The sequence below is a fragment of the Chroicocephalus ridibundus genome, chromosome 2 (assembly GCF_963924245.1).
Source record: "Chroicocephalus ridibundus chromosome 2, bChrRid1.1, whole genome shotgun sequence".
NCBI classification, from domain to species: domain Eukaryota; kingdom Metazoa; phylum Chordata; class Aves; order Charadriiformes; family Laridae; genus Chroicocephalus; species Chroicocephalus ridibundus.
The window spans coordinates 115213544-115226511 of NC_086285.1; the positions used below are offsets into that span (position 1 = coordinate 115213544).

The 12968-nt window shown below is 43.5% G+C and overlaps 1 protein-coding gene across 24 annotated transcripts in view; it reads left to right on the forward strand.

Moving 5' to 3' along the window:
- The window catches only part of EPB41L3 (erythrocyte membrane protein band 4.1 like 3), a 150527-nt gene that overhangs the window by 108153 nt on the left and 29406 nt on the right, over positions 1-12968 (forward strand). For all 24 annotated transcript variants that reach the window (XM_063326595.1, XM_063326589.1, XM_063326594.1 and 21 more), the window contains exons 5-10: positions 770-812; positions 4802-4877; positions 6336-6554; positions 6874-6961; positions 10471-10623; positions 12636-12733. In XM_063326595.1, coding sequence (XP_063182665.1) covers positions 770-812; positions 4802-4877; positions 6336-6554; positions 6874-6961; positions 10471-10623; positions 12636-12733 — 677 coding nt within the window. The remainder of the gene's footprint in view (positions 1-769; positions 813-4801; positions 4878-6335; positions 6555-6873; positions 6962-10470; positions 10624-12635; positions 12734-12968) is intronic.

Sequence of the window (12968 nt, forward strand, 5' to 3'; positions counted from 1 at the left end):
CAGGGTCTTTACCTGCCGGTGCCCGAGAGGCAGGTACAGAGCAGGCTGCTCTTTTAATTGCAAGCTCTGGCTGTGGCAGTGACCCTGAGAGACCCCAAGCTGCTCTGCGCCTCCTCCAGGGGAGTCTCATCTGCTCCTTGGCATCCTTGGAGTAGTAGCACATCGCCGTGATACTTGCCCACCTCCTCGGCAGGGTTTTTTTCTTGTGTGTGATCGCTGGGCTCTGCGCAGCATGGGTGGGGGGGCAGCCCCAGTGCTGCAGTTCTGCCTCGCATTTTCCCCCCCGCCTCGGGCTCCTTCTGCCCCTGGGGAGCCCCTCGTGTCCACGCCGGGTGGCAAATGGGGTCGTACCCCACACCACACTTGCTTATCCTCTAGCAAGGCTTTTCAGACCTTCCAGGATTAGAGCAAAAAAACCAACCAAACAAACAAAAAAAACCCCAACCCCTTCTTAACAGGCTCGTAGAAATTTAATTTTCCCAGAAGATACTCTGGAAAAATGGTTGCTGTGGATTTATTTTACTAATTTCTGTTCTGTTTTTTATTTCAAACCATTCAGCCCCTCGATGTCTGGGAAGGTTAATAAAAATCCTGCTTCTACCCAGGGCCACATCTTGAAAGTTAGTGTTATGCCTGCCTACTGCTGCTCCAAGGAGAAAGGGGTGGCAGACCTTTACATGTTCTAGCTTTGACTCATAGCACTGTTGTAAAAATAATGTTTATTGTGTTTTCTAATTCAAATTGAAACAAGGAAACATTTTCTTTGCAGAATTGGTTGGACCCTGCCAAGGAAATCAAGAAGCAGATCCGAAGTAAGTTTGTTATCGTTTGCGTGTTTGTTTCAGGGCGTCTGGCAAACTTTCAGTCTGGGGTATCCGGACCCCAAAAATCTGCGCAAAAAAAAGTCTCTTCCTTTAAACTGCCAGCAGTATTTGTGCAGGTGTTGAGGTGTTGGATCCCTGTGGTGCCGAGCGGGGATGCGAGAGGCAGAGGGGGCTCCCGGCACGCAAGAGGCATGTTGTGGGCACCACATGCCCATCACTGCCCGTCCCCTCCAATCCTCTGGGCTTGTTCCTAAATGTCTGGGGTAACTCGCCGCTCTTGGCTCCAAGGGCTCGTCCCACCCGGGTGCCCCCAGCACCTGGGGGGTTTTGGCAGCCCCCTCTTCCCAGCCCCTCGCCCCGGCCCCGCTGCCCACAGGGTGAGGGGACAGGTGGGATGGGACCACAGCCCCCTTCTCGATGCCTGCCCCCAGGAGAGCGTGCTCCCCCCAGGGCGATAAAGCAAATTTCACAATCGTTTGCATCCTGTCCCGAGTCTCTGGCACAGGAATTACCTGCATCTTTTAGGCATTGTACCTCATAGTGAGTGCAGGCGGTTACTGAGGCTCGTAACACGTGAACTTGCATTGCTGAAAACAACTTGACATTTGCAGAGATGCAGAAACCTGAAGTTTGACATTAAGCAGTGTAACCTTAGGAACTAGGCCACGTATATAAATTATTTCTTTGTGTTACTGATATTTATATCATGTCCAGGAACGCTGCTCATGCCCCATATTGAAATACTTCACTGATGCAAAGGTAGCACTCTGTCTAAAATATCTTTCCTTCTTGCGTTTCAAAAGCTTGAACTTTGCTCCTAAAATGACCATTCAGTTCACAGAGAACCAGTCAATTTTCTGTTTCACATGAATATTTTAAAAAGCTCGGTTGTTAAATTTAGCCGTCTGCGACATTAGAAATTCAAAAACCTCTCGAAGGAAAACCTTGTCAAGACTGCCAGGCTCAAAATTTGACCTGCCTTTTTTTTTTTCCTCCCCCTCACTTTTTAAAATTGATGAAATATTTGCGTGTGTGATTTCTTAGGGCAGGAAAGCCTCCACAGTTGTTTTTTTATCTTTGCATGTTTTGTAAATGATCTCTTCTAGAACTTGTGCTTTCGCAAGCAAATACATCTGGTAGTTCACATTTGTTGGGTCAGGCCTGGCAAATGAATCACTTCCCTCTCCAAGATTCAAAGGGTTAATTTACACTAACTGGAAAACTTCCCCACTTACTATGAGCAGCCACACCTTTCCGCCAGTATCATTTTCATTAAAAGTAAGTGATCTTAAATAAAAAGTAACGAAAAATCTGCCTTTCTTTAGTCTCTTGAGAAGGTGGATCTGGAGAGGAAGGTGCTGATGGTCAATGCAAGTAAAGCAGTTCAGCTCCACACCACTGATTTGAAATTTAATATGTGCCTGAGCTGTGAGATAGACGATGAAAGGTTCTGACAGCGAGAGATTAACCGGGGCAGAAGAGTCTCGTCCTGGACTTGACATGGGGGACGGTTGTATTTGCAGAAGATGACAGCAATAATTTGCTTGCTCTGTACAATTCACCCCAGAAGTTTGGAAAAGGACAACGGTGGAAAAGTAGGGCTGTTACCTATGACGCTTTCCAAAACACGTATATATAATCTGCTAAATGCTGGTTGAGTTGTACAACACTCAGATATCTGTGATTCCACTGCAAACCACAGGGATTTCATGCCAGCGGTTGAGAAATGAGGCTGTCACCGTGCGTGCGGCCCCTGGTTAGCACCGCATTAGTTATAACCCACAAACTCGCACAGAGTTAGGGTAAGTGAGGGGTGGAGGTCTCCTACTCTGGTATCTTAACTGTCCATGTTATCTGATAGGCTGTATCATAGAGTTTCATTTATTTTGTGTGTGTGCCACTGGAATAGATCTTTGGGCCATGGCCCCTTCCCTCTGTGGTGGGTCCAGGTGTCACCCACAGGCTCTGCTCCCACCTTGGGGCCAGTCCACTCCCCGGTGGGACCATGCCCCATCCTCGCTGCCAGCCAGGTCTTCCTCCCGCCAGCTCCTATGGCCCAAGAGAGTGGAAAAGGTCCTAAAATCAAGGAGCCCAGAAGTCTCACCAAGAGCTGAAGTCCTCATGGTAAATGTCAAAAGTCTTCTTGCACATTGAGCCTGTTTTCTTGGGTATATGGATGACCAGAGTGGATGGGGCTTTGTGTGGGATGAAATTTCCCTGTCATCTCTAAATAAATACTCCCAAACACCCAATTAGGACAACCATATAGTATTGCCAGGCAAACAGACTTATCCAGCATATAAGCTATCTGACCGAAGAGCGTACCAGATACAGCTTCAAACCCCGTACTCTTTAGGAGGTACCTAGGCAGAAGGTGCCCCTCCATTGAAGATCATGGGAAAGCCCAACCCTGTCAGCTTTATAAGGAAAAGTCATGTTTTTCACAGTGTTCATGAGAATTTTCTAATTACCCAGCCAATATGGGACTTTTCAAGAGAGAGATTTATTTATAGTTACATTTGTGATTTGACATCAATGCATTTCAGAAAACAGGAGTGTCATTACTTTGGCTTTGGTTTCTTGACTACAGGAATACTGTAATTTCGCAGAATCACAGAATCACAGAAACTTCAGAGTTGGAAGGGACCTCTAGAGATCATCTAGTCCAACTCCCCTGCTAGAGCAGGACTGCCTAGAGCACATCACTCAGGACTGCATCCAGGCGGGTGTTGAAAATCTCCAGAGAAGGGGACTCCACAACCTCCCTGGGCAGCCTGTTCCAGTGCTCTGTCACCCTCACTGTAAAGAAGTTTTTCCGTGTATTTGAATGGAACGTCCTATGTTCCAACTTGTGCCCGTTGCCCCTCGTCCTGTCGCTGGGAACCATTGAAAAGAGTCTGGCACCATCCTCCTTCAACCCACCCTTTAGATACTTGTATGCCATAATAAGGTCTCCCCTCAGCCTTCTCTTCTCCATGTAATTTATGTGGTAGAAGTCCGTATAAGAGGTTTATCCCACAACAAAGGCCTCAGTGAAAAGTCTTGTTACTGAAAAACCACTCTGTTGCTTGTAAGAACACTGTGGTTTGGGGTTTTGTTATTGCTTTTTATATGTATTTGAGACATGCGCTAGTATAACCTGTCCCTTTTTTCAGAATTTATACTATTTTTAATATAAATTTTATATTTTTATATAAATAAATTTTATATATACCTGCTTTTATATTTATATTTGCGTACTATGCTCAACTCTTTATTAGTCTTGATATTCTTTCTTTACAATATTTAAAGCTAACACTCAAAAAAAAAAAAAAATCACAAACTGTGGTGACGCAAACCAGTATCCGTCCCACGGGTCACCTAAACGTACTGAAATAACTAAACGAGAATTCCTCGGTGCTGTGTACTGGTTTTCAGTCCTGCTCTCTGTGTTTGCCCTTGCAGTATTTGTCTGCAGGATGATTTATGTCTGCCAGCGACAGGAGCTATGTGCTGAGGCAGCACTCTGCGAGGATGCTGTGAGCTGCTTTGGGCAGCCGGACCTCGGCACATCACCCTGCTCCACAGCCCGTTTGGACTCCGGCTTGCGGTGCTCCCAGTGCCTCTGTCTTTTGGGTTATTGGTTTTTAAAGCTTGCATAGGCTGTGTTTTCAGATGATTAATTCCAGTAAACATTGTTTTCAGACTGAGGGGTTTTTTTTAGTGTTCGTAATAAATTACTGCTCCCTTAGGGTCCTCGCTTCAGTGCAAATCTTACTAAATAAGAAAAGAGTTGTAAACTCTGATCTAATGCTGTAATTGTGAGAGGGAAAAGTAGTTTCTTCAGAACAATGTATGGGAAAAAGATACCATGTCCTGTTCGTGTGAATTGCTTGGCTGGGGTATTTTTAAGTCTGCTGGTAACCAAACGGCGTGAGCATCTCACATCTCCATTTGTACTTACAGCGTACTTTCAGTCAACCTGTGTTCTTTTGCAGGTGGTGCTTGGCAGTTTGCATTTAATGTGAAATTCTACCCTCCAGACCCTGCCCAGCTATCTGAAGATATTACCAGGTGCTTAAAACGTTAAATACCTTTCCAGAGGGGGCTTAAAAGCTGTTCGTAGTAGGCTTGCACTCTAATTATCCAAGAAAAGGAATGTTTTGTATTCCCATTGGCTTCCTTTCTCTATGAGCTTATGGAAAATATGCGATGCTTTGGCAGAAAAGATGCTGTGAACAGTGTTTGTCCTCTGAGCTAAGACTTTTTCTTTTCTATAATTTAACCCTAAACCCAAGCTTTTCCGGTATACATATTCCTGAGAGTTGATTTTAATTTTCACAAAGATGCCTGCTGCCCAGTTTTGCTAGTGGAGACAAGTTATTATTGTCAGTAAAATCATAGCTATGAAAGGAAAGAAGTGGGATGGGAATAAGCACGCGTGTAAATTTGGTATGTCATTGGACGAGGTGAGCAGCTGATGCACCTGATACAGGGAACGTGGTGGTAACGAATGGCTGCTCCCTGCTATCCAAGTCAGTCAGCTCTGCAATCTGCACCTCTGCTCTCTGGTTTTCTACAGAGATTGCAAGCACAACCCCCCCCAAAAAAAAAAAAAAACAAAACAAACCCAAAACACTTCACCTGATTTCCTCCTTGGAATAAGGCAGGAAAACCTTGAAGCCGTGACGAGTTTTATGCCATTGGCAAGCCGTTGCTGAGCCTGTTCTAACATTTTGCCACCTGTGGGTATTTTTAACCTTTGTTGCTTTGTGGACTACTTGTTGCTTTTAAGGTAGCATGAAGCCTTTTGGCTTAGATCAGACTTCCATGTGCTGGGCTTTGTGCAGGAAGACAGGGTGCCAAGAGTTCACGCTCCAACAGAGGTCTTCCAAAAGAAAGGATTGCTTTTTATCTCTTGTCGCCCTCAAATCGCCCCTGGGAACTCTGTGCCTTCACCACCAAGCCAATGCTCTTCACTTTTTTTCTGTTTTCTTCTATCTGGTGACCCCTTGCACTCCTTATCACTGGGGTTTTAATGGCTTTTACTGTTTAAATGTATTTTTGAGAAAGCTCAACAGTTTGCTAAAGAGACACCTTACAGTTTTTGAAGAGCTTGGAGTTCAGCTACCTTTAGTGAACAGTATTTGGGGGTTTTAATTACTTTTTTCTCCTAAAAGAAAAGAATTATCAGGTAGCTATATATCTTAGTGATTTATGATAGAAACCTGGGAGGTTTAATGGGTAATTCTCCATCTAGGTCCCTAGACAAAGTAATAACTGATTTTATTGAGAAATCTCCATGGTACTTTATAAAGATAAATTAGATGTTGCTACTCATAAGTTAGGCAAGGTGAGGTTTTTTTTTTCAAAATTATTATTATGCTTGTTAACGCCTGAAAAACCTTGGGCTTGGGAGTTGTCTGTAAATTAGTTGGGGAGTTAAGGCCTCTTGCGGGTCCTTTGGGGGGCACTCCCTTGGGGACGGCGGTGGAGGAGCGCTTTCTGAACCCCCTTGGTGCTCGGTTGCAGGTACTACCTCTGCTTGCAGCTGAGAGATGACATCGTGTCGGGTCGGCTGCCCTGCTCGTTTGTAACGCTGGCCCTGCTGGGCTCCTACACCGTGCAGTCGGAGCTCGGCGACTATGACCCCGACGAGTACGGCAGCGACTACGTCAGTGAGTTTCGCTTCGCGCCGAATCACACGAAAGAGCTGGAGGATAAAGTGATTGAGCTGCACAAGAGCCACAGGTAGGCGGAGGGCATCGGTGGGGGCTGTAGCCTGCCTTCAGGTACCATCCTGGTGCATCAGAAAACATTAAAACCTGCTGCAGTATACCTAATAGGAAAATTTTTCGGACAAGACTCTTCGCCGTGTCTTTGGTTAGAGAAGAGGTTTGCAGATCTGAAAGATAACACTGTCTGCACCAGAGCTTTGGCTCTGGTAGGCACCCAGCCATCTAAGGGGTACGGCTGAAGTTCTCACAGGCTGAAAGTGTTTTCCAAGTGCTGGATTTTATTTCGGTCTGTTTCCTTAACATTGATGCTAGAATTGGTTGCTTTTCCTCAGGGGAATGACACCTGCAGAGGCTGAGATGCATTTCCTGGAGAACGCCAAAAAACTGTCAATGTATGGAGTAGATCTCCACCATGCCAAGGTATGGATTATAGTTCTTTCACGGGTCGTCTTTCTCCTCTGGCACAGTACTTGAATCTGCATGGATTCCCTGATTTATTCTTTCTTGTTGTTTTGAGACAGACATTTTGTGGGATAAATCATGTGTCAACATGAGGAAAGATGACTCATGGGATAAGCATAAATATATCTTGTAACTGTAACATAAACTAGCCTATAGATTCCAAGATGTTGCACATCAACCTTTCACGTTGATTAAATAACCAAATCCTTTGGGAAAACATTGAATGGACAGAGTAATGAGGAAGGATATTAGAAGCTGTCCAGAGAGTGATCAATTGTCATTTCATTCGGCTACATTTTCCAATTTAATAAAGCCAACTGTGGTATCTTAACTAGATAAGCGGATCATTTCTAACACCGCAGAGAACTTTCAAGCAAGTATTGAGCCTTGCTGGAAGCCTAACCAGATTGATAGTAATGGGGAGACAGTGGCTTGTCTCTCTTCAGAAGTGTGGTCATTGCAGTTGACTGGAAGGGCAGCAGTTCTGCTGGAAACACTCTCCCATGATGAAGTAGTTTCTCTAATCATCGTCAGGTTAAGTTATGAATAAAACATGGTCGTTCTTATTGTGGCTTGGGAGAGCCTTGCGTTGGTTGTCTGGTTTTTGGTTTTTTTTCCCAAAATAAATAATTACTTTTTTTTTCGTCACTCTTCAAAGTAAGGCTAATGGATTTTAACATCTTTGAGGTTAGCAAGCATCCTTGGCAAATGAGCACTGAACAAAGAATCCTGAGCTGTGGAGAGTGCTGCATTTTCTGTAAAGGTTAAGTTATTGTGAGCCTGTTTTTATGCTGCAGCAGCTCCTTTCAAGAACCGAGATAAATTTGCAGCTCGGATCTTGAAAAGGCCTGCAACCATGTCCCTGGGGCATTTTGTAGGAGCTGTGCATGTGTGTTACTGAATTCAAGGCAATCTTTTGTGTTCTGTTAATTGCCTTCACTGAAAATGAAAAATCTGGGTATGGCTCAACGGGCAGCGCTCTACCAGGAGGCATGCCGCTGCTTTCCCTGCGTCTTGCAGATAGGCACAAAATCTTGAGGCACATTTGGAGCAGAGATAGAAACGGATTGCCGAATGTCTCTCAGTAGCTTTTTTTCCAGCATTCTTTGTCCAAGACAAAGAAATCTGCAAAGCAGCAGCAAAGTGAGTTCCTGTTCTAAATACCTTACAGGCTTTGTTACTGAAAATTTAACATAGCGTAGCATTAAGGCCCAAGTATTTTTTTCAGAGTATTGGAGAAAGGCGGTGAAATTTCAGACAGGATATCCGGAGGTAACCATTTTATTTTTTTTCTGAAAAATGTTAGAATCCAGTTTTACTCTTCTGTTTTTCATATGGAAAGACTCAGAGCAAGAGAAGTTGGTAGACAAGCCGATCTCTCTGTAGAGTGATGTTCTTAATTAAAAAAGCTGCAGTGCTCACCAAATTAGGTCTGCCTGTGGGTTAAGAAACCCAACAGTAATCTTGAAAACTGAGGTGCAGGTGGGAAAAGTAGAGTCTGCATGAGAAGTAATGCTTCGTTTTAATTAGGTCTGCCAGGGAGATCTGATGGTATCAAGCTAGGGGACAAGTATCTCTGTGGATGCCTTTTTGAAGTCGCGTTGTGGCAGATGTCTCTATGCAGATGTCAATTCATTAAGGCTGTGCCAGTATCTTAGGTATTCAACAGATGCTGGACTCGCCAGCTGCTGTTAAAATTAATTCTCAATTATCCAACACAAGGCTACGATAAAAAAATGTGTTCAAATAGACAGGTTTGTCCTCTGGGCTGTCACCACTCTGATAAAGCCCTCCATTCGTATGCAGAGCTGCAGGGATGCTAGCAGTCTTCTGTTCCATGCAACCACACCACACCTGAAGAAAGCCAAATTCTTTCATTCGCGTTTAATTTTACACCAGTAGTGTCGCATTGAGAAGCAGTTTCTGACCCCCACAAGTAACAGAAGCCATGAATGCACTTAGATCTGCTGCACAGGTGGGGCTGAGAGAAGGCAGCATTTCTCAACAAGTTTTTGAGAAGGTTTACCAGAAGAAGGAGCCCCTTGCACCTGCAGCTCTGTGCCGTATGTGAGTGCGCCTGCATTGCAGGCATTTGCCAGGCAGAGGAGTTACTGGCAATGAGACTTTCTTTTTCAGAATGTATTCACTGTACTTAGACGTGACGCTTTGCTTAGGAAACTGTGAAATTGAAGTCCGCTGAAAAAAATCAGCTTGGTCTCTGCTGTAGTACCTGACAATGATCTCACTTGAGAGCTTTATTTAGAAAAAAGTCTACCTTTAAGTGGTGATACCATCATTGTTACAACATACGTCCGCTATTGCTGTGTTTTCTAACACTGAAGTGACTTTGTGGCACTAATTCTATGTTCTGTCTCGGATTTTAAACATGGGGTTTTTTTGTATTTCAAGCTGCGCTGTAGCCTTTTCATCATGACTGACCATGCATGCCTTTGTGTTCATCTTAAAATGTAATCAGATTTTCACTGTGAGTCTAAAAGATGGCTTGTCAGGAAAACCAGAGGAAAGTGATGAATTCATTTCGTGATTATCATAGGGTGACATCTTCATAGCTTCTGTTGTCAGACTTCTGTAACTTTAAGTTATTTTAAAATAATTAACGAAGAACTCTGTGCTTTTTTCTTTTCTCCGGCAGTGTTATTACTTAGCTAAATGAAAAAACAGAATTATACAGCCTAGTGCTGATAGCAAACAGTGAAGACTGGATTTAGACTGTTTGAAGGCTGCTAAAGGAAAGAGAAGTGTATAATTCTTACTTAAAAATACGTATTTATGGGTACATTCTGACAAGATTGTGGCCAAATCTTTTATAGTGCTAATGTGTCCAACCTACAGCTTCCCTGTCAAAAATGGGTTATAGCACAGGCACAGTCGCACACTTTTAAAGACTCTTCTTGGTACAGATGCCCAACTTTCTGCCCACTGGTCATTTTAAAGTGAAAATACTGAGCATAGGCACAACGGCGTTAAAGAAACTAGCAAACCAACTGAAGCCATGACGAGCAAACCACAGAAGAAATATCTATGTAAGGATTCACAAGGCTTAGTCATGGAGATGAGTGGTGCCGGGAGAAGTAAATTTGTATGCTGTCCTACTTACTTTCAACCTGGTATTTATGCTAATAACACCTTTTTTTATTATGCTAATAAAATTTTGCTATATGGTAAGCGTCATTCTTTTCATAACATCTACAATGTTCCCCCTTCTTTTGGAATCTTTCTAAAATATAAGGAAACGTTCACAACGCTCAGTTTTTCTCACCCTGCCCAACCTTACTATTACTTGCATGAATGCAGTCAATGAGCAGGGTAGCTCTCAGAAATCAGGTCACTACAGCTGGTGCATTAAAAAGACGTAGCTCAGACAGAAACACAATATACAAGAATCTGTAGTACTGTGGGGCATAAGGAGAGAAATACTCAACAAAGTGCACTGCTTGCTTTTCCAGGATTCTGAAGGAGTGGAAATCATGCTAGGAGTTTGTGCAAGTGGTCTCTTAATATATCGAGACAGACTCAGAATAAATAGGTTTGCCTGGCCAAAGGTTCTGAAAATTTCCTACAAGAGGAACAACTTCTACATCAAAATCCGACCAGGGGAGGTAAGGGCATCCTGACGCTCTCTAGTGAATTAACATTTTCAAAAAAAACACATGTTCTCTTTGATTTGTCACGTCTTACAAGCCTTTAACATTCACCTCCATTTCTATTTTTTTTAATTTGTGCTGATTTTCTTAGGAAAGATTAGGTAAATACTTTATTTAAAATACAGGTAAAATCATCTTTTGGTGTTTTTCTGTTTACACCCATGAACTAGCATAAAGAATAAATATGGACATCTGCAGGTAAAAAGCTCATCCGTACTATGAATAGTTGGGGAATTTAAGTAACATATTGCTTATTCATGGAGTGCTCATCACCCACCATCATGTTGCATATTAAATGAATGTCTATTCATCTTCCCACCAAGAGATGTAGACAGGGCGTATGAAATTTTGTAAGTGTATCAGCCTAGTAAATTGGGAGTCTGAATAGAAATCCGGAGACTGATAAAAATGGAGTCAAGCATCCACCATTCAGCAGTTTTGGTAGCTCGGGGCGCGAGCCCTCCCAGGCCTGCAGGAGCACACGTTCTGGCTCTGGAGAAGGTGATGTGAAATCTCGTACAGTGAGTGCCCTCTTGTGGCTCAGCCGGACGCACAGCAAATACCTACCTCATGGGCTGAGCGGGCACCAACGCAGAAGATGATAAATCTTAGCAAAACTCCAGGAGGAGTTCAGGAGCATCAGAGGCAAAGGAGCATCTCCATTTTAAGTGCTGTGGTACATGAAAACCCCATATCTATTTTAGAGGGTGGAGCTGTATAGCAGGGCAGAAATCATCTGGATGAGGACTGGTGTTTCTCCCTTAGTGCAATATGTCATTTGGGAGTCCCGAGCCAATGTCTCCAGTGCTGGCTTCATAAATGACATGGGAAATCTGCTGGGCCCCACCCCGCTACCGGCCCCCAGGGCTTGAGCCTTTTTTTAGAGTCCTAAACTAAAATCCACAAACCTACATCTCCTGCCTCTCAGCAGACACAGTTTTAGTGACCAACTTCCCAGTCTTGAGTTTGATTTTTAAAATAAATGAATAGCCACTGATGTTCCCAATGCCTGTACTCAAGCTCTCCATCACTGAAGTCCTACTGGGCTCTGCTGGTCTTGGTATGTAGTCATCCTGTGACCAGGTCATAGTTCCTTATGCAAAATAATCAATGCAGTCTCTTTCCAAATCACATTCAATGATGATGTGAGTCACCATCCCATGTGTCGCTTATATCATCTTTATTGTTTTGCTGTTTCCTGCCTTATTTCTCTCTGTCAGCTCTCCATAGGGACCTAGGCTTCCTTACAAGTGCCCTTCTGCGTACCTTTCCCTTGTCACAGCAACGCTATTCCACCTACTCAGCTATCTGCATGTGGCCTTCAACACGTTACAGCAGTTGTAGGTGGCACAGCTTTTGCATCTGGAATATGAATCTGCAGCACAACCTGGAAAGGTCTCTTAGTATCCCCAGATGACTTTTTCAATTACCTGTCTTTTCCCCGTCCCCCCCAGGAGATAAATTAGCTAAAAACACTGTCATTTACAAACTCTAGTTCTTTCACTGTAAATCTCCTTAATCTAAGGCTGTGTGAGACCAGATCAGTCCCGGGGGACTATTGCTCCCCTCCAGGCTGTTACCAGGCTTCCCGCTGCTTAAACTGGTGAAGTTAAACCGACAGGGTTAAAACACTTAAATGATGTTTTTCTCAGAAGTCTCCCAAGTCTTAACTGATCTCTTTGTTGCTATACGCCATAAAACATCCCTGTCACCATCAAAAAACCTCGTGCTCGTTGTCTGGGTTTCCCCCGAAAAACAGTCCTCAGAGGTTGCCTTTGATTATCACTCACAGCTCCCTTCCCAGACAGCAGTCTGTAGAATATGTATATATGTGGTTATACACGTGAGCACATATGTTCACCCTTGCAATGAGATGATACAGACGGAGGAAATTAAGATGAACCTGTGTACACTGTAAAAATAGACGCACAGCATCAAATACGTACTTTTTCTTTTTTCCTACCCAGTTTGAGCAGTTTGAAAGTACTATTGGGTTTAAGTTGCCAAATCATCGTGCTGCAAAGCGCTTATGGAAAGTGTGTGTTGAGCACCATACATTTTTCAGGTATGTGGTTTTCTTTTCCTAAAGTTGTGATATAAAACGCAACAGAAAAGACCAATTCTGTCAGCAGAGACGAAGCCCCTCAGATCAAATTGTCTTTTTGATTACAAGGTATCTCTGAGCAGACAAGGGAAGGTTATTGCTTCTTCAAAATTTGAAATGTTTCACCCAAATTATTCATACTCTTTCGGATAGATGCTGAATATTTAAAATCACTATATGGTCTCAATTAATCATT